We start from the raw sequence: 18534 nt of genomic DNA, 5'->3' as shown, positions 1-18534 counted from the left end.
CTGCCGCGAGGAGATATCTCCATCAGGTTCCATTTCTATTCCATGGCCACAGAGCCCAGGCATACTGGAGCTTCTGAATGCTCCATGATATGGAAGAATCCTGAATAACAATTCAGCCACATGTAAACAGAAAGGGTATTAACCGTAGCATATAGTCCAAAGGGTATTAGCCATAGCCATAGTCCATCAAGTCCACTATCCTGCTTCCAGCTGTGCCTTATACTGGATGCCTCAAAGGAAAGTGAAACAACACCATATCTCTAGCTAATTGCTATATATGAAGGCGGTGGAAATTCCTCCCTAAGCCCAGTGCAGACCTGCTTTCATTCTTAACCATGAGATTTTGATTTACCCTCTCCTAGCACATATGACTGCAAATGGTATTATTAGTCATAAAGTTACTGAGTTGTAGACTCTGACTTCTAGTAGCAGTGTGGCTACATTCTGTCTACCTAAATTTCCCTTGCAGTTTCAGTAGACGCAGTTTTCCTTACTTTCTGTCCTAAATTATAATTTAGCATTGCTGTATGCTGTTAAATAGTTGCTGTAGTTCTTTGCCTAAAGTGCTGCATTTCAGCAGGGTGGTGAGGTGGAAGGGATTACTGTATATATTGTAGGTAGTTTTTAAGGCACTTCGCAATCCTTTGGATTGAAAGAGGCTTTAAAAATGTGATATATACTAATTTACTCTATGTAGTTGCCAAGTGATCTTGAAAGACCCATATCTATCAAGTGCACACAGTACATGGTATTTACTGTGGAAACCATGGGTTAGTAAGTATTAATTACATCCAGTCTGAGCCCTGCAATTTACACTATTATGATGATATAATGATGGAAATACTAGTGTCCTTCGCAGCATGGCCTCAGCCATTACAGCAAACTTCACACAGAGAAATGCACTTGCTGCTTTCACTCTTATTTACACATTCAGCTTTAGTTCCATGAAGTTGCTACTTTTTTTTTCCTGGGTGGTGCTTTCTTGGAGTTAACATTTTTAACCCATGACAAAATGCTCTATCTCTATCCAAGGGACTGCACTGGAGTTCTTCCAATAGCCATTCTTTAAATCCATCTTCCAGCATAAAAAGTTAGAAATAGAACACTGATGTTTTCTGTGGCTATTTATCCATCTTTTTCTCTGTGAATATCTTGTTCATCAATATGGTAAAGAAATTAAGTAACTCTTTGAGGAATGGTTTTGCCAGCACATACTGTAAACTGTGTTATTGCTATTGCTCTGACAGAACCTTGCCATTGTTTGAAGTATACAGTGGTTGTCATGGAAATATTTCCAATCACTATTTGCAACGATTTAACATTATCTCAGGGTTCCCTTGTTCTATGTTGATGTAGACTGAAATTTACAAAGGGGCCTAGAATGTGCCACCCTGGCTCCTTTACTCGGGGAGCAGCCCCAGTTCAATCAATAGGCCTACCTGTGTGAGGAAATTGTGCAAAACTTATTGATGTTGGTGACCATCTAGCCTACAGCAATGTTAATTAGGCAAAATGAAAGACTGTAAAGATTTTAAAGACAGCCACAAATGTTCCTTGTTGTTTCATAGCACTTACCAATCACATTGCCTTGGGATCCATAGATTGCTTCTGCTGTCTATCTTGATTTTATTGGAGAGACCAGAAATGACCATCTGCTGCTTGGTGAATTACGTGGCAATGAGCCATTGCAATTCCAAGCACTGGAAACCTGTGGAGTAGTTACCAGTACATACATATTTGAGGTCTACAACAGTTGAGTGGCATTTCCAGGATCAAATCAGAGGACTTGAGCCTGCAAGGTTTGGGGCATTTCAACTCCTTTGATATCATTAGGAACTGAGAAAGGACCTTGCAAGACAAGTTCTAAGTGAGGAGTTTTAGGAAATGAAGGTACCCTAATTTAAATGAATATAATGTCTGTATGAGGAGAGGACAGAAGAAATAGAGCTGACTTCCTCTGCTTAAAATCGGAGGTGGACATGAACCAAAAATCTTACAACTGAGTTCTCTCAAACTTTTGGATGGCCAGGGAATTCCAATCTACACCTGAATTTTGTAAGTGGCTCCAGTCTTTGCAATGTCATGAGCCTAACTAAAACCTAGAGGGTGAACACTCCCAAACTGTGACTTAGAATCTTTCATCCAAATGTATGGCTTGTGCCCATCTCTGGTTCTTTTTTACCAGGCTCTGTCCACTTACCATGGTGGTCTGTTCCCTGGGAAGTAAAGAGCAACAGTATTTAAAACCATTGCAGAATAGAATTCACTGCCTCGGTTTGGGCTAATGTACTCAGCATTGCCATGAAATGCTCACATGGGTTTAGTAACCATTCCACAGGGGAGCAGAGCAGCATTCTCTGATTCCATAGCTGCTCATAAAAGGCTGTGTCGGAAAAAGTAGAAGGGCAGGTGGGAAAAGGACAAGTCAGCACAGTATTTTGGCAACAGAAAGGATTAACAGTTGTGAGCCAGAGTTACACTTTGCAACAACTGTGTGACCCACAAGCCAGAAAGTTGCTTCTGCCTTTCCTGCGGATCCTTACATTTTGCTGACACTAAAATGATTGGCATGATCTTGGCTCAGGATGCTGCAGTGAGGATGCTCCCATTCTCAAAGAATGGCACAGATGGCACTGAATATAATCATAATCATCATCACAAGGAAAACCTAAAATAGGCCTTGCAGCAAGGGCTAGTTGCAGCTGATTTCCTGAACACAGGCTATCCCTTGTTCCAACTAATAATTAGGACGTCCCCTAGGTCTCCTTCAGTCGATCCCTGAACTAACTTGGTCTTGGTCAGCTATATTGCCTGACCAGCTAGCATAGCCCATAAGCCAGAAAACATTCCATTTTGGTAACGAATAGTCCCAGGACTGCGACTTGCAGTCCTGCGACATTCCCATCTCCCATTCACCAAATTCAATAGCATGGACATCCCCCATTTTAATCGCCATTTGACTCACACACTAACTGACCTGTCAACATTCAGCATTTCACACTGAGAATTTACCCGACCTTCCATATCAACTCCCAGTGCAGAACAGGAAAGAGTCTACAAGCAGTACAGGCCTCACAATGGCCTGGAACAACCAGTCCCTCTGCTGCAGCACATGGATGGGCAGGTGGGAGTTTTACTGGTAGAAGAGTAGAGGCAAAAGAGCCCCAGATCCCTTAACAGGGGGAGGGTGCCCGCCCCAAAAGCTAACCCTGAGCACACTCCAGGCCTGTAGATCAGCCAGTCAAATGGCCTGATACAAAGTCAAGCTGTGACTTATTTTCTGGCAGGAGCATAGGCCCCTGCTGTCATCCTCATGCAGCCACAGCAAGAGCACCTATCACCTGGTTATAGGGGAGGAACTGGCTGGAGTGGATTTTATTAATATTCGCTAGCAATTTGACTGCTCTTTGCTCTCACTACCTAAGCTGTAATTCCTCATTTCTCCCTAGGACTCTGAGGTACTAACAGTCATTGCTCTTGACGGTGACCGAGGAAAGCCTAATAATATTCATTACTGTCTTGTGAATGGTGAGTAGACACAGTTGGCATGAAATCCTAAGGGATGTCAAAGCTAGACATGACATTAAATCAGAATGTAGCATGCTAGAGTCTAGTAAAGCTGAAGATACCTCTCATGAAATAGGGTCAGACACCTGAAACTATTCCTGGCTCTTGTCTAGCTGGGAGCAGCCCAGAGATTATTCACTGAGTTTTAGTGTTTGCTTCATGGAGCTACATTGCTCATCTTGGAATCATTTATTTTGCTTATTTATAGTTTAAGAACCAACATTGTGCCTGGCACTTTACTAGACATAAATGATCCCTGCGCTGAGGGACTTTCCCATCTAAACTGGTAGCCAACAGAAGAACACACTGGGAGACCCATGCAACTTCAAGGCCAGCACATTTTATTCACGTTTCCATGTACATTAGTGAGATTTCACTAGCAGGAAGTGTGGGAGCAGAAAGGAGAGGAGGGAACCAATCATGGTTCTGGAGTGGGAAGAGATGGGGACTATTCCGGCCACTCAAAGCCCTGGAGGTGGGGGAATAGGTATGGGAGGAAGAACACTGCCTTACTTCCCCGCACCCCCATGCAAACACTGGCCTCAATCAAGAGAGGCCCCTATTCTACACCTTGAGTTTGTGCTGTCAAAATGCAAGGAAACCATAACATGCTATTGTTAATTATTTATGAATAGTAATTATTATTACACTTTTTGTTTTAAAATCACTTTTTTGTTTTAAAAAGGAAACCCTAAGCTTCAAAATATGCTGTCTTACAGAATGTACATAATGTCACACTCTGAGTTACCAGTTTCCCTATGGTAATTGGGCAATATGATGTATTGTTGCTTGAAACAACTATTGACTTCAGCTTCTTCTCAGTCAGGCTTTACTTTTCAGGCTTATGAATCTTAATGATTTACTGCCACATATGTCTGTATCATTCAATGTGGTGTCTAATGAACTTTAATGAAGTTGCAGGTATTGCAGATATTCGCAAAACAAGGCATTATTGGACATTTTAAAATGAGCATTAAAGTCAAATTAGAGAGAGAGAAGAATGACTGGGTTTTCATGTAATCAGCCTTTATTTCTGAAGAGGCGACTCTTCCAGGTTTGAGTTTTCTTTTCTTCCTACTGTATTTTCCACTACATGCATCCGATGAAGTGGGTTGTAGCCCACGAAAGCTTATGCTCAAATAAATTTGTTAGTCTCTAAGGTGCCACAAGTACTCCTGTTCTTTTCAGTTTGATTTCCTTGCAGCAACAATGGACCTGTCCATGAGTGCATGGGCTCTGCCACAAAACCCAATTCATGGCCAGATTTCCATACATGCTGCAGGGCAGGGAGAGAAATATCCAGCGTAAGTCTCCCCTTCAGACTAATGAAGTATTTGCAGCCAAGCTCTTTTCCTGTGCCTTCATTTCCTACCTGCTTTCTTCATGCAGCAGGCTACCTTTATCAGAGGAGATGGGGCAAAGATGTGGGCAGCAAGCACCCAAGTGATTATTATATTTCCAGAAGCTGCCTTCTGCTTCGCTCCGCAAATTAGCCATGTCAGAAAGGGAGCATAGTACAAATGGTGCAATTGATGCTCTGCCCAGACACATGGAAGAGTGGGTTTGCTGAATCAGTACACAGCCCTACCAGCTCCATCAGCCAGATTCTGCCTGTGAGCCTCAGCGGGTGTTCAGGTCAGAATTTGACCCTATATCCACAGAAGGCCTTTTTACACACTATCATCTTTTAGGAGGTTGAGTTTTTAAATGCCCAGACATCTAAGGCCCCTAGAGATATATGCTGCAGAAGGAATGACTGTTTTCTGGTTAGATTGTCAGACTTCTCACTTTAGCTGATATTAGTGAGAGCGGTTCTTGTTTTTGCAAAGGCATTATTAAGTATTTGCCAATTAAACTGAGAAGGCTCATTTTTATTTCTGTCTGCACATGAAATCAATGTGTACAAAAGTGACTGGTAATTTTGAATATCCAACTTCAGACACCTTAATGGAAACTGAATTTCAGCACTTTGTGAAAATCACACCTTTTTAAGGCATTGCAAGCAGGGAACCCAAAATCAACAGTATCCAAAGCACAAATCACTGTTGAAAAATTTGTCCAGTGAATCCCATTCCCATTTTATCCCCTCTTTCTAACACAGAAGTACTGCCTTGTTGAGTTTATTGTGCATCTGGAGGATAGTGTTACATAGAAGGAGAAATGCTGTCGACCTTGCTCCGATCTCCACCCTGACGTAGAATCCCTTCTGTATATTGTGCATATCTCTCTGATCTTTCTTTTGCAAACTAACTATTAGGAACCCCACATCCCTTTGAAAACAGATGGCACCGTTTTGGAAACTTTGGGAAATATTTAGCCCCAGGTGATATATTTTATGCATTTTTCTCTAAACTTTTGCCTTTGGTTAAAACAAAAGTCTGTAGACACAAGACAGCATGAGCTTATTTGTACCATGTAACACATCAAAATATTTGTTAATATTTGTAGAATAGACTGATTTGAGAAGTTTGTCCTGTCTGCTATTTTATATTTTATGAATATTGGCTACTGTCCAATGATTCCTGCACCAGCAACTGATGTTAATACAGTGTACACTATGATGAAATAGCTTCAGGGTATTTCCCTCTCTGATCCAAAACTGGACCTATGGTGTGTATCATGAAGCAATCTCCTGCAACACTCAGTTGATTAAATGGAGGAATTAACATGAATTTGATCATGACCACCTTCAGATAGGAGGCATGCATCGTGCAATGAATTTCAAGGGTGATACAGGCAGTCAGATGCAGGCAAGTGACATCCTTGTGGAAGCAAATCTGTGGTGTTTCAGTCATCAGCCAGGCTCTAAGAGTGAAAGTATATAACCGCGGCATTAGAATTCACAAACTTATGAATAAGGCAATGAATGGTTTGAAATGGATTGCAGCTAGTGATTCCATGAACAATGATGTTCTCCCAGAAGATGAAAAGAGATGCTTCTTGGAGAAAGCTCCAAATGGATTGAAGCATTTGAAGATGTAGAAAAGGCACACAGAGAAAACAGTGGAAACACTGAATGCTCTGGCAGGCAGACATTGTGAACAGCATCCAATCACCCTTCCAGCTCATGGATACTTGCATTACCCAAGGAAAAAACTGTTCAGATACATTTCTCTTCTTGGAAAACTATTTAATGGATTTCTCCCAACTACTGATGGATTACATAGCAGCAAAGAGAGAGAAGATAACAAGTCCATGTAGCTTGAGATATTGGTAAAGATTCTTCCACTTGACTTCCAGTATGGTCATGTGAATTATTCTAGATAGGGTTGTGTAAATGTAGCAGAAGACAGACTTCTGGAGGAAGAGAAGCCAGATATATACTATAAGCTAATTGATAATGGGGGAGCAGTATACCGGACTGCCAAACTCTTTAGTGTTGTATGAACATGCCATGAGCATCAAGCAATCACTCAACAAGCACTGTGGGAAGCATCAGCATCTCTGCACAAAAGATAAGGCTCTGAGCAAGTATTATCTGACTGCACATTTGTTTTTGTTTTTTTGCAGTGTTGTTGTAGCCATGTTGTTCCCAGGGTATTAGAGAGACAAGGTGGGTGAGGTAATGTCTATTATTGGACTAGCTTCTCTTAGTGAAAGAGAAAAGCTTTCGAGCTACATGGAGTGCTCCAGAGTTTGATAAAGCCCGAGGGGGTGTTTCATTAGACATTCAGGAGCTCATAGTGTTATGTAGGGATTACATAAGAGTACATTATTATACTTTTGTAATTCACGTGATATAGTCATACAAGACATTCTACAGCCTTCTTACCAAGAGTCATTACTGTTATATAAATAGTTTACATGTATCATCATTGTGTTCAGTGATTGTAAAAAGATAATTACATTTGTATCATGGGTGCTTTAGACTTATGCCTCTGGGCAAGCAGATATCATCAGAAATATATGTTTTATAATTAGGGGGTAGAAAGTCTTATCTGCAAAACTTCGCAACTTAATCCATTGCACAAATAATGACAAATATTTTGATGTATTACATGGTACAAATGAGCTCAGACTGTCATGTGATGAGCTCATACTGTCGTGCTTTAATCAAAGGCAAAAAAAGTATGGGAAAATGCATAAAATATCACCTGGGGCAAAATATTTCCCAAACTTTCTAAAACAGTACTATTTTTGAGTACATAGTTGCATTATCAATTGTATTTAGAAGCTTTCTGCCAATTTTGGTTAAAAATTAAATTGTTTCTGAGTTATGGCCATTTGTATGATTTTTTTGCTCAATAATATTTAAACATTACATGATCCAGAAAAACTGCACCACTTCAAGCATCTACATCCACCCCCGTGATGACCACCAGCTATATGCCTAAAATGTGGTAGCAATGAAATTTTTACCTCTTGCTATCCAAAGTGAGTTCAGGCCGGTAAGTTACTACTCCTTGTAGAGGCTGCCCTAGGTGCCCTACCTCACAGTCCATTGTCACTTAGCGGCTAGACAGGAACTACAACTTATTTTTTATACAAAGCACTGTACATTTTACTGCTAATGTTTTTTTAGAACTCTTCTTTTTCAGGAAGTTGGAAAATGTGATCGCCATAATCAAATGTCCCCCTCTCTTGTGACAGGAAATGAAGGATCTTTTGAAATAAATAATACGACTGGAGCTATTTCTGTTATAAAAAACCCAAGCAAACTAAAGAAAGAAGTGTATGAACTAAAAATTCAGGTATGCTCCATAGTTTCCCTGTGCCCGTGATCTACTAGCCATGAATGTCAATCTGTGTTAAAAACAGGTAACATGAACCAAGTCCTAAATGCTACATGTTGTATTTGTATGTTCAAAGGTCAGATCATCACCTCATGTAAATCAGCATAATTTCCCATTGTTTGCCCAGATATTCAAAGTGCCCCCAATTTCCTCTTGGAAATAAAATCTAATAGTCACAAATTAATTCCCAGCTCTACAGTCTTCTTTCTCTTAGGTGATTGTCTGCTCACTCTCTATTTTCAATTTTTATTACTGAGTATGAAAATTAATGAATTATTAAATCCATATCTGCTGGAGTGGATTACTATTAAATCTATAATCATTGAGAGGGTTAGGATAAATGATGCTGAATAGTGGATCATAGCTATTAAATCCATATCCACTTGACTGGGTCTCTAACACAACTTTGACACACACGTCCAAGGTTAGAACTGGAAAGAGAACAGAATTTTAAAGAGACAGGATATGAATGTGACATGCTGCCTAAATTTACACAGGATTCTAACGATCAACATTTTAATGGCACAGGGTCACATCATTAGGCCCTTATCAATTTTTCCTCACACAAACATGCATTGAAAACAATGGCAATTTTCCTGAATAAGAACTAGACTAAGTCTTTAGAAGGGCCTTGTGACTTAGCCCAAAGATAAATAAATAAATGCTGAATTATTTTATACTAAAAACAATAGTAAAGGGCCAGATTCTTAGCTTGTGTAAATTGGTGGGCTGCTATTGACTTCAAGCTGAGAATCTGGCTCTACATGCTCAGAGATTTAAGACATAAAATCCTCTAGAGAAATTCATGTTAAAATCATGTTGCATCATGCTGTACCATCAAGTCAATTGATGCAAGTGGAACAAAGGTTGAAATATTGGGCCATAATTGGTGTTGGTTTGAAAACTCTTTGACTGAAATGGGTGTACACCAGGGATTAATTTAACCAGTTAGAGTTTGATTCCTCAGTTACTGGTAACCAATTTCTTATACAAAGCAGCAGCCAGAGTTTCCTCTGTAGTGGAAGAAACATCAGAGGCACAGTCAATGAGAAGAGTATTGATTGGGTGAACCTCAACAAGTCTGGTAGTTCAGTTCAGTTTGGTTGCCTGTCCATGGGGTCAGCAAAGCAGGGCTATAAATCTGAGAGCAGTCTCTCGAGAAGGAAATTTCTAGTACTTTCTTCTTCCCATATGGCCCCCCAAATACTGCAAAAGCACAGTTCTTCTCACAGTGCTTCAGCACTCATGCCCTCTGCCAGAACCAAGAAGAGCGTGGGTACCTGAAAAATAACCTGGAGGAAAAGTCCAAGCTTTTTGGAACTTCAAAGCGTTTTGGGTTCCTATTCACCTTGAACCTTCATTCTGGGCAAAAGTTCAGATCATCTCTTATTTTATGTCAATTGGTAATTCGTCCCTAGAGAGCAGTTTTCATTCTAGGACAGAGGTGGATTGTGGAGCTCTTTTCTGAAGACTTGGCCTTGTGACCAATGCAGGACCATCGGTTTTGTTAAGCTTTTGGATGGCTGAGCACAAATACGACTTTCTGCAAGTTCGTAGCGCTCCAGAGTGAAATCCTGACCTCACTGAAAGTCAGTGCAGTTTGACTTCAATAGAGCCAAGATTCCACCCCTAAGCTTCAGACCAAGGTTTCTAACATGAATTTAAAGATATAGACAAATGTAAAGGCATCAGGCATACTCAACTCATGTACAAAATTACCCTTAATATCAACGTGATTTGTTCACACAGATTAAGGACCTCTGAGGGCCTGAGAGAAGAAACATTTTAATTGAACTGATAGTTCTCCACAAAGAAAGCACTACAGTTTTTCTTTTACCTATCACAGGCATCAGAAATAAGTCTAGATGGTGATGTGACAGCATATGCTTTTGCCACTGTGACTATAAGGGTCGTCGACCTCAACAACCACCCACCAACTTTCTATGGAGAAAATGGGCCCCAAAATCGGTTTGAATTGACAATGTATGAGCACCCACCCGAGGGTGAAATCCTGAGGGGCCTGAAAATTACTGTCAACGATTCAGATCAGGTGAGTTTGTGAAGAGTATCTATCTAGTCTGGCTGTCTAAGGGTTTTCTGCAGCACCTTTCACTGTAATATCTGGGCACCTAAATTTTGGGGAGGAGCAAGGATAGGTTATTCGTATTCTAATACGATTGCCCACTAACAGTGTTGTGAATGCTTAAAAGAGAGATACGGTCTATTGGCTTGAACCTCATGAGTTCTAACCCCAGCTCAGAGACTGACTCCTGCTGGGCCTAAGGTCTTGTCTACACTATGTGGGAAAGTCGATCTAAGCTATGCAATTTGAATTACGTTAGTAGTGTAACTCAGGTTGACGTAGCTTAGACCTACTTACTGCGGGGTCCACACTATGCTATGTCGATGGGAGACGCTCTCCCGTCGACTCCCCTTACTCTTCTCATTCCGGTGAAGTACAGGAGTCGATGGGAGAGCGATCTGCGGTCAATATATCGGGTCTTCACTAGACCCGCTAAATTGACCACCGATATATCAATCACCACTCATCGATCCCCGCCAGTAAGTGTAAAAAAGCCCTTAGACATTTTAGGCCCTATTTACAATCTCAAATTAGTTTTACCACTAGTATAACTCCATTGAGTTCAGTGGAGTTACGCTTGATTTACAATGACATGGGATCAGCATCAGACCCTTCACCTCTCTCACTTAGTTTCTCCATATGTAAAATGGGGATAATACATTCTTGCATAACTCCTAGAGGTAATAGGAGGACTACTTAGCATTTTACAACTTCAAAATGCTTTACAAATAGTAGCTTTATTACTGCTGTCTCCCACAACCTTATGGAGACAATACAGTCCTTGCCCCTTTCATTGTTTCTGTTAGTAAAACCTATAACTTATCATTCTTCTGGCCTTTATCCATTACCATGAGTTGCAGTGCATGGTTTGATAAAGCTTATACCCCAAGAAGAGCATCCGATAGCCAGACAAGGGAGGAGAAGAAAGACTCCATGAAGCCCACTTGGGACCTCACCCTGTAGTTCTAACCAACCTAAGAAGCACTTGTATACTATGGCAATAGTTGCTATAGGAAACCTTAAGTTAGCTACTGTACCACTGGCCTCCATTTGAGTTAGCCTGAGGTTTAGGGAGTGACAACATCCCAGAATTCTGTATTCTGTGATGTTAACAGCACTGTATTCTGTTAACAGCAATGCTCTTATGTCACTGTACTCAATATTGTGCTGTTACTATTGTACTGCTATCAAACCCAATGGCTTCCCCCTGCTGCTCTGCAGCAAGCAGATAAACGACTACTTACGTATGAGTGCCCAGTCAGTCCTGTCATTGTTGCTGCTGCTGCAGCAACAGAAGGAAGCAAACTGAAAAACTGCTATGCTGGCTTTTTCTCTACTTGGAGTTTAAAAAAAAAAAAAAAGTCACGTAGATTACAACCAGACTATAAAATATACAGAAAGCATTTGTACCTATATCGAATTCATTTCTGAACATGTTTACTGTTGCACAGTGTCGCACATTTTTTTTTTCTTTTAAAGGCCTAAAGCCAAATTATTCCCCTTCTGCACACGCACTCATTCAAGGCAAAATGTAAAGTAAACAATGTTTCTTACTTTACATACTGAGTCCTTGGCTCACTTTGCTTAGTGGTGGCGTGGGATGGAGCTGGAGGTACAGCCTCTAATTTCTGCAAAGCCTGAGGAGTATGGAGTGGAAGCCCATCTGCTCTACGCTCCATGCCTCTTCTCACTATAAGGAAAGACAGCAGCCATGCTTCCACTGGCTCTCCTGACATTCCTGTGCTCTGTGATTGTCCAACTGGGCTCATGGAACATGGGTTGCTCTGACCAGAGGTGGGTTCTGCTAAATTTCTTGACAGAAAGTCACTCAGTTTTGGGAGGAAGCAAACTATGCAGAGCAGCCATCTCCAACACAGCATGGTCCCCCGAAAACCTGTGGAGTCCCATGCATAGGGGATCTTTGCCTGGCTGGGAAGATAGCATTCCACATTGCCACTGCTCTTACTCATTCCATGCACATCAGTCACATCCAGCTGGTATTTGTATGTGTCACTCCACTCTCCACTGCAGGCAAAAAGGAGCCAATGGGCTATCCTTTAATTGTGGGAGTTTGGATTCCAGTGCAACACAAGCCGCTGAGCTTGAACCTGAAAATATTCAGATTTGCTTTGGGGATTAACATTGGCTTTCTTCCCTTTGAGATGGGCAAGTACTGAAGCAGTGACTGCCCAGGCTTAGTCCACCTATGTGTACATCAGCAAGTGGGGGCTGTCCTGTTTCTACATCACCACTACTAGAAGTACTGCATCCTGGAGGGACATCAGCATCCGCCAATCGGTGATTGTGGCTGATGGCGATAGTTGGGAATCACAGCTGTTGAGAGATTGGTACCTGCTATTAGTTAATAAATCACATTCAGCTCATCTTGCCCCATCCTCTATAGGAACGCATAAATGTCTGCCAGATTAATGGCTAAAACGGCTATCTGTATGAACCTTCCTTTTTTTACCATTCCCCTGCCATGTTCAGATAAAACTTGACAGAATTGTTCTGGTGTCCAATAGCTTGATCCTTTATCACAGTGCATGGCAGAATGCCCCAGGTTGATGCCTTTTATATATGACTATTGTTCAGTGATTTCACTTGTTTTCCACTGTTCCACCACTGGGTCATCCTTTACCTCCAGTCACCTGTTCTCTGCAGGTTAGAGGGAGCGTCCTAAACCAAAAACAAAGACAAAGCAGTGCAGCACATAAAAAGCTTCATTGCTCTATATACACATACCTACAGTACTGACTAAACTCACTAAGTCCTGTCCAGCAATGCATCAATCACACTGCAAAAAGCACAGGATGGATTCTCTGGAGACCCTTGCTTCTTTGGTTGTTATAAAATCCTGGTCAGGAAGATGGAAGGGATAAACCTTACTAGAATCACCAATCTATGTGCTCCTGGTTCCTTGGAACACAACCAGCTTAAGGGACACAAGCCTTGAAGCTTAGTCAAAGCCTCTTTCTCACATGAATTGCCCACCTAGCCAGCCCTAGTGCAGTGTTTTTCCATTGTAATTGGAGGAATAATTAATCTTTTTTTTTTTTTAAAAGCCACGTGTGCCCTGTGACCAGAGCTGCAGCGATTACTTTAGTAAGCCTCTTAGCACTCTCTTACCCAGGAGATGGAGAACAGAAGGTTCTAAGCAGTCAGACACACATTCTAATTATACACATACTGAATAAAAACGGAGCCTATGCCATGCAACAGTAAATGCAGCCTTGCTGCTGAAAGCAAAGCAACATCACTTTGTACTGCTTTTACTTTCATACCTATGCTTTGTTCCCAGGGGGCCAATGCTAAATTCAACCTCCGGCTAGTTGGACCCGGTGGCATTTTCCGAGTTGTTCCCCAAACAGTGCTGAATGAGGCTCAGGTTACCATAATAGTGGAGAACTCTGGTGCTATAGATTATGAGAAGTTCCAGTTGTTAACCTTTAAGGTATAGTATGTTCCTTGCCTGCTCCAATTAAAAGGTTCATATACGTGAGGGTTTTTGACTTCTGGTTTCAACTGGGGCTGTGTGACTGAATGCTAATGCTGTTATAGCCCTGTAAATGAAGCTCACCAAGCCAAATTCTTCCCTCAGGTCATTGACTGCTGTGGTGTTTAATGAGTGTAACTGAGGACCGTGGGCTATCTTTGGCCCAGTGAATGCAAGGAGTTCTAGCTGTTACATTTGTATAGAAATTTCATTTTGTGATGTTTCTGAAGCACTGTAGACTATGCACATCAGGGTGACTATTTCACTTATGCCAATAAGCTCATTAGATGCAATCCTGGCCCCACTGATTTTAGTGAATCCAGGATTTCACCTACTCACACTTAGGCCATGTGGCACATGGTCTTGCTTTACAGTGTTATTGCTGGAACTGGTGGAAGACCCCAGCTGATGGGTAATTACTTTTCTATTGTAGCTCATTGCCTTCAGCACCTTGTTACTCATAAAATATTTTATCCAAGTTATAGTTCGGTACTAATGGGCTCTGCATGTTTTGTATACAAAGAGGCAGTTTCTGTAATGATTAGAGGGAGTGGTGTGGGAGTCAGATTTCCTGGGTTCTATGCCCAGGATTTGCCATGTGACCTCAGCAAGTCACTTCACTGCTGTGTCTCAGTTCCACCATTTGTCATGTTTGTTTGTAAAGCACCTGGTGCTCCTTAGATTCAAGGTGCTTTAGAAATACAACATATTATTATTGTATTCAGATGGAAGCTTCATGACCAATTATAAAGCATTGCCCAAATCAGTTACAAGTAGTGCAGATTTATTCATGGTAAGTTACTATAAGACCACTAAAGAAATCACACAGCTCATGAATTCCTTGAATTCTATATTGAACCAACCAGCTCATGAACACTGAAAGAATTCAGCTGAATGCTATTGCAATGAACACCAAAAGTTGTAATTACAAGTGAAGAGGATTTTTTTATTCCTTATGAGATCTCTCACTTTGTTTGGATAAAATGATTTGCACAAGAGTTTTAAAATAAACTGCACAGATTTTGCTAAAAATACAAAGCCTGTTTCTAAATTCCCTATTGGGAAAGGAGGGTGGTGGGAAAATCAGATATCCAGGTTTGAAATATGCCAATTTTTTTTTTTTTCAAACAATTCACTAGCTGTCTTATATACTTGACAAGTTCAAGCCACTTGCTACCCCCACTGCCAGAGTGAGTTCTTTCAGTTAACATTTTGGACAAGATTTGGGCTGGTTTCTGTTCTAATGCCTATCCCCAACAGTTCATCAAAACGGTCATACCTTCCCTAATCAGTGATTAACTCCTTCCCTGCTACTTTACTGTTGCCCATTAGCATACCATAGAAATCAATGAAACATTAGTCTGCCCTTTGTGTATACAGCAGCATGCCAGGTCCATTCTCCAGGATGTAGGTGGAAAGCATGACACCCAAGGAGTGATCTAGAATTATTTGACCAGAACACATTCTGAGGAATTGACAAAGACAATGGCTCAGTGGAGAGCTTCTGCCCTCCAGTTATCACAGTGATTCACCCATTTGCTAGATTCCTCAGTTCTCCTGGATACCCAGTTAGCAGCACAGTGGCCAGAAACATCTTTTGTTTTCAAATGACCAGACAAATGAGCCCACTCCTCTAGGCCTGGAGCCCATTGTAACTCAGGCATTTGACACCTCCAAACTGGACTGTTACAATTTAAATTTACAGTGGCTAATCTAGAAGGCCACTTAGCAGCTCGATCAGGTGCAGCATGCAGCTGCTTGCCTCTTCAGAGGGGCAGAATGATAACATCTCGCACTGACTACTGCTCTGTCTAGCTGCCCTGGTGCAGTAGTTCATTTCAACATGGAATTCAAGGTGCTGGTCACTATCTAATAAAGTCCTAATTGCTCAGGCCCGGTAGTCACAAAGGCTGTCTCTTCCCCTAAGCTTCACCAGGACACCTACACTCAGAAAGTATGATTCAGAGAGGTTCAAGCTCAAGGGAATTTGGGCTAGGAGTTCTCATTAGTGGAACCTCTGGAATTTGATCCTGCTTTTAAATACATGAGTCCCAGCCTGGCTGTGTTTATGGCGAGATGTAAAATGCATTTTTTGTTCTAGGCTTTTCAATGACACCAGGTTCTGCAGGCTCTGATATTTTATCTAGTTGCTGCTGTCTCCCATCCTGAGTCCATCCAAGGAAGTTAAGTCACCCTCTGTGAATAGCTGCAGAACACTGGAGTGGTACAAATAATCTGATGAATTTAGCCTCTGTGTCTGCAAAATGTTCACCAGCAGATACATCATTTTATCCATCATTCAAGCTAATTCAATGTATTTGAGGCATTTTTTTAAAAAAATTGGAACAGTTCTCTGCAGATATTTGATTTTCAATATGCACTGTCTGAGCTATGCTGGAAACTGTGATTAGTCAGACAGTCAGGCAAGCATTTCTACTGTAAATAATGACACATACAGATTTAAAATTTGGTTTCTGCACATTATTGCAGAGACAAATTTGAAATTCCCTTCCCACAAAAATTCAAATGGATTGCTCAGACTTTCAAGGAAAGCAAACACAAAGTGGGCACAGACATGGCTGAAGTTTATTTTAAAATGTTTATCAATTTAAAAAAATGAGTTTGATTTTTGCATGATTTGCCCAGTTACACAAAGCATGCTTTCCTTCTTGTGGTGTTGGTTTCCGTTCTAACTGTGATAAAATGCACCTAGGCATAGTGATAGATGCCTCCCAAATACTTGCAATAATAATAGTAGAATTCACTATTTTATCTTCTTAGCTTCTTGCCATAGAGGTGAACACTCCTGAGAAATTTAGCTCAACGGCGGATATAGTGATACGTCTCTTGGACACCAATGACAACGTCCCAAAGTTCTCATCTGACTATTACATTGCCAGGATTCCAGAGAATTCCCCAGGGGGGTCCAACGTAGTGGCTGTAACAGTAAGCTTTATTCAGTCTTCCAGAGATGTATCTGATCTAACTATCTGTCTATGGAAACTGCCAAAGCATGTCAGTGGCTCTGTCCTCCTAATAACTTTTTATTCTTTATAAGCTCTATTCTACTCCCATGCTGAAGTCAATGGGAGTTTTGTCATTGACCTCAACATGGGTGGGAGTCATTCCTGTGTTTGTTGGCTGCTCACCTGCTGAAACATCTTTAAATCAATGAATAAAAGAAAACCTGCTCCTGCAGTCTCATAACTAAGTGCATTTGGGATCAAGGCCATATGGACTCACAGCTATCACCATACCCAGAGTAGCAGGTATATTAAGCTCTAATGTGTAGAGCAACTCAGTGTCTGATATTGTTATGTTAGCACACAATGCTCAGCAAGGTAGCTGTTGTTTCAGCAAAGCCTTTTCAGACAATGTGTCTGAAGTGCCATTTTTATTTTATTTCATGTGGTTTTTTAAGCCCCAAAAATGTCTCACACTCCAGCTGAAAGATTCAGTGATAGCTGAGCGAGGCTGGCATTGTTGTAAGAAAGACTTGGATTTGATTGAGGTTGAACAAAAAGAAAGGAAAATGGCTGCTAGTGAATTTCTAGTCCCATCTTCCATAGATTGCAAAGATGACATGATTGCTACATGCATAATTATGCTGTTCACGAGCAAGACTATAAAAATGCACCAGATTTGGAAAAGAATGACCCCAATGTAAAAACTGCTTTCGTGTGTTCAGAAATGGGAAGAGTTTGTTTATACATTTACCAATATCTCACACTGTCAGAGGAAGAAAAGCAAAATGTTAGAGACCCTGTGAGCACTGAAGAAACATTTCCAGCCCAAAAGGAATGTTATACATCTGTTTAATACAACCACTAGAGTCAGAGCTAGAACCCATAGATCAGTATGCCACACAAAGCTGAGGCAGTCGACAGCCACGTGTAAATTTTGGGAGTGATACAAGATCCCGTAGGGCTGGGCACCAGAGACATAGATGCCTGAGGCAGGATGCTAAGGGAGCCCAAACTAGTCAGTGTGCTGCAGAGGCAGTGAAATGACACAAATGCTACTGAAAGTACTAACTGCAGATCCTAGAGGTGAAAACACTAAACTCTATATAGGGAAGAACATCAAAACAAGAAAGAAGAGGCTCACCATAGGACACACTGGCACCAAGGCAGCACAGCACAGAGATTATCATGTTCCTTACTGTAGTAGTCAGAAGAAGAAGAACAGTGTCCAACACTGAGGTGGTCTGCAGAAAATGTTTAAAAACAAAAAAATTTTTTGCAAAAGCAGCAAAATAAGGCCCTTCTGGTCAAAGGCAAAGAGGACAGCGCATCTGCACAGTTCATATTCAGTACTAAACATCATGTAGGCACCAGATTAGTGCCTAAACCAGATTCAGAGACAAACCCAGCAAGTTGAGATACTGTAGGCTTGGGAAGTAATTACTGTTCTAGCAGGACGGATACATATGAAAGATGTATTAGAGAATACTGGACATCCCAAGAAAAAATAGCATGCAAAATGGAATCCAGTAAAAAGAACCCAAAGTTATGAGACCTCAGAAGTTGACAAGAATCCATGGTAGTTATCGGGAACCAGATGCACGTCCCCACTCCCCACAAGGCCACAGATGAGTTACACTGGCCTTGCATAAGTTTAGAAAGCAAAGACATTGCTAAAGACTGCAAAACAAG

The 18534-nt window shown here is 41.2% G+C and overlaps 1 protein-coding gene across 1 annotated transcript in view; it reads left to right on the top strand.

Annotated features, from left to right (window-relative positions):
• CDHR1 (cadherin related family member 1) overlaps positions 1-18534 on the top strand; it is a 56953-nt gene that overhangs the window by 19142 nt on the left and 19277 nt on the right. The window contains exons 9-13 of the mRNA XM_065408539.1: positions 3450-3528; positions 8158-8258; positions 10147-10350; positions 13685-13837; positions 16661-16825. Coding sequence (XP_065264611.1) covers positions 3450-3528; positions 8158-8258; positions 10147-10350; positions 13685-13837; positions 16661-16825 — 702 coding nt within the window. The remainder of the gene's footprint in view (positions 1-3449; positions 3529-8157; positions 8259-10146; positions 10351-13684; positions 13838-16660; positions 16826-18534) is intronic.

This window comes from Emys orbicularis, chromosome 7 (assembly GCF_028017835.1).
Source record: "Emys orbicularis isolate rEmyOrb1 chromosome 7, rEmyOrb1.hap1, whole genome shotgun sequence".
Lineage (NCBI taxonomy): Eukaryota > Metazoa > Chordata > Testudines > Emydidae > Emys > Emys orbicularis.
The sequence above is the reverse complement of the archived record's forward strand: the minus strand, read 5'-3'. Positions and strand labels throughout refer to the sequence as shown.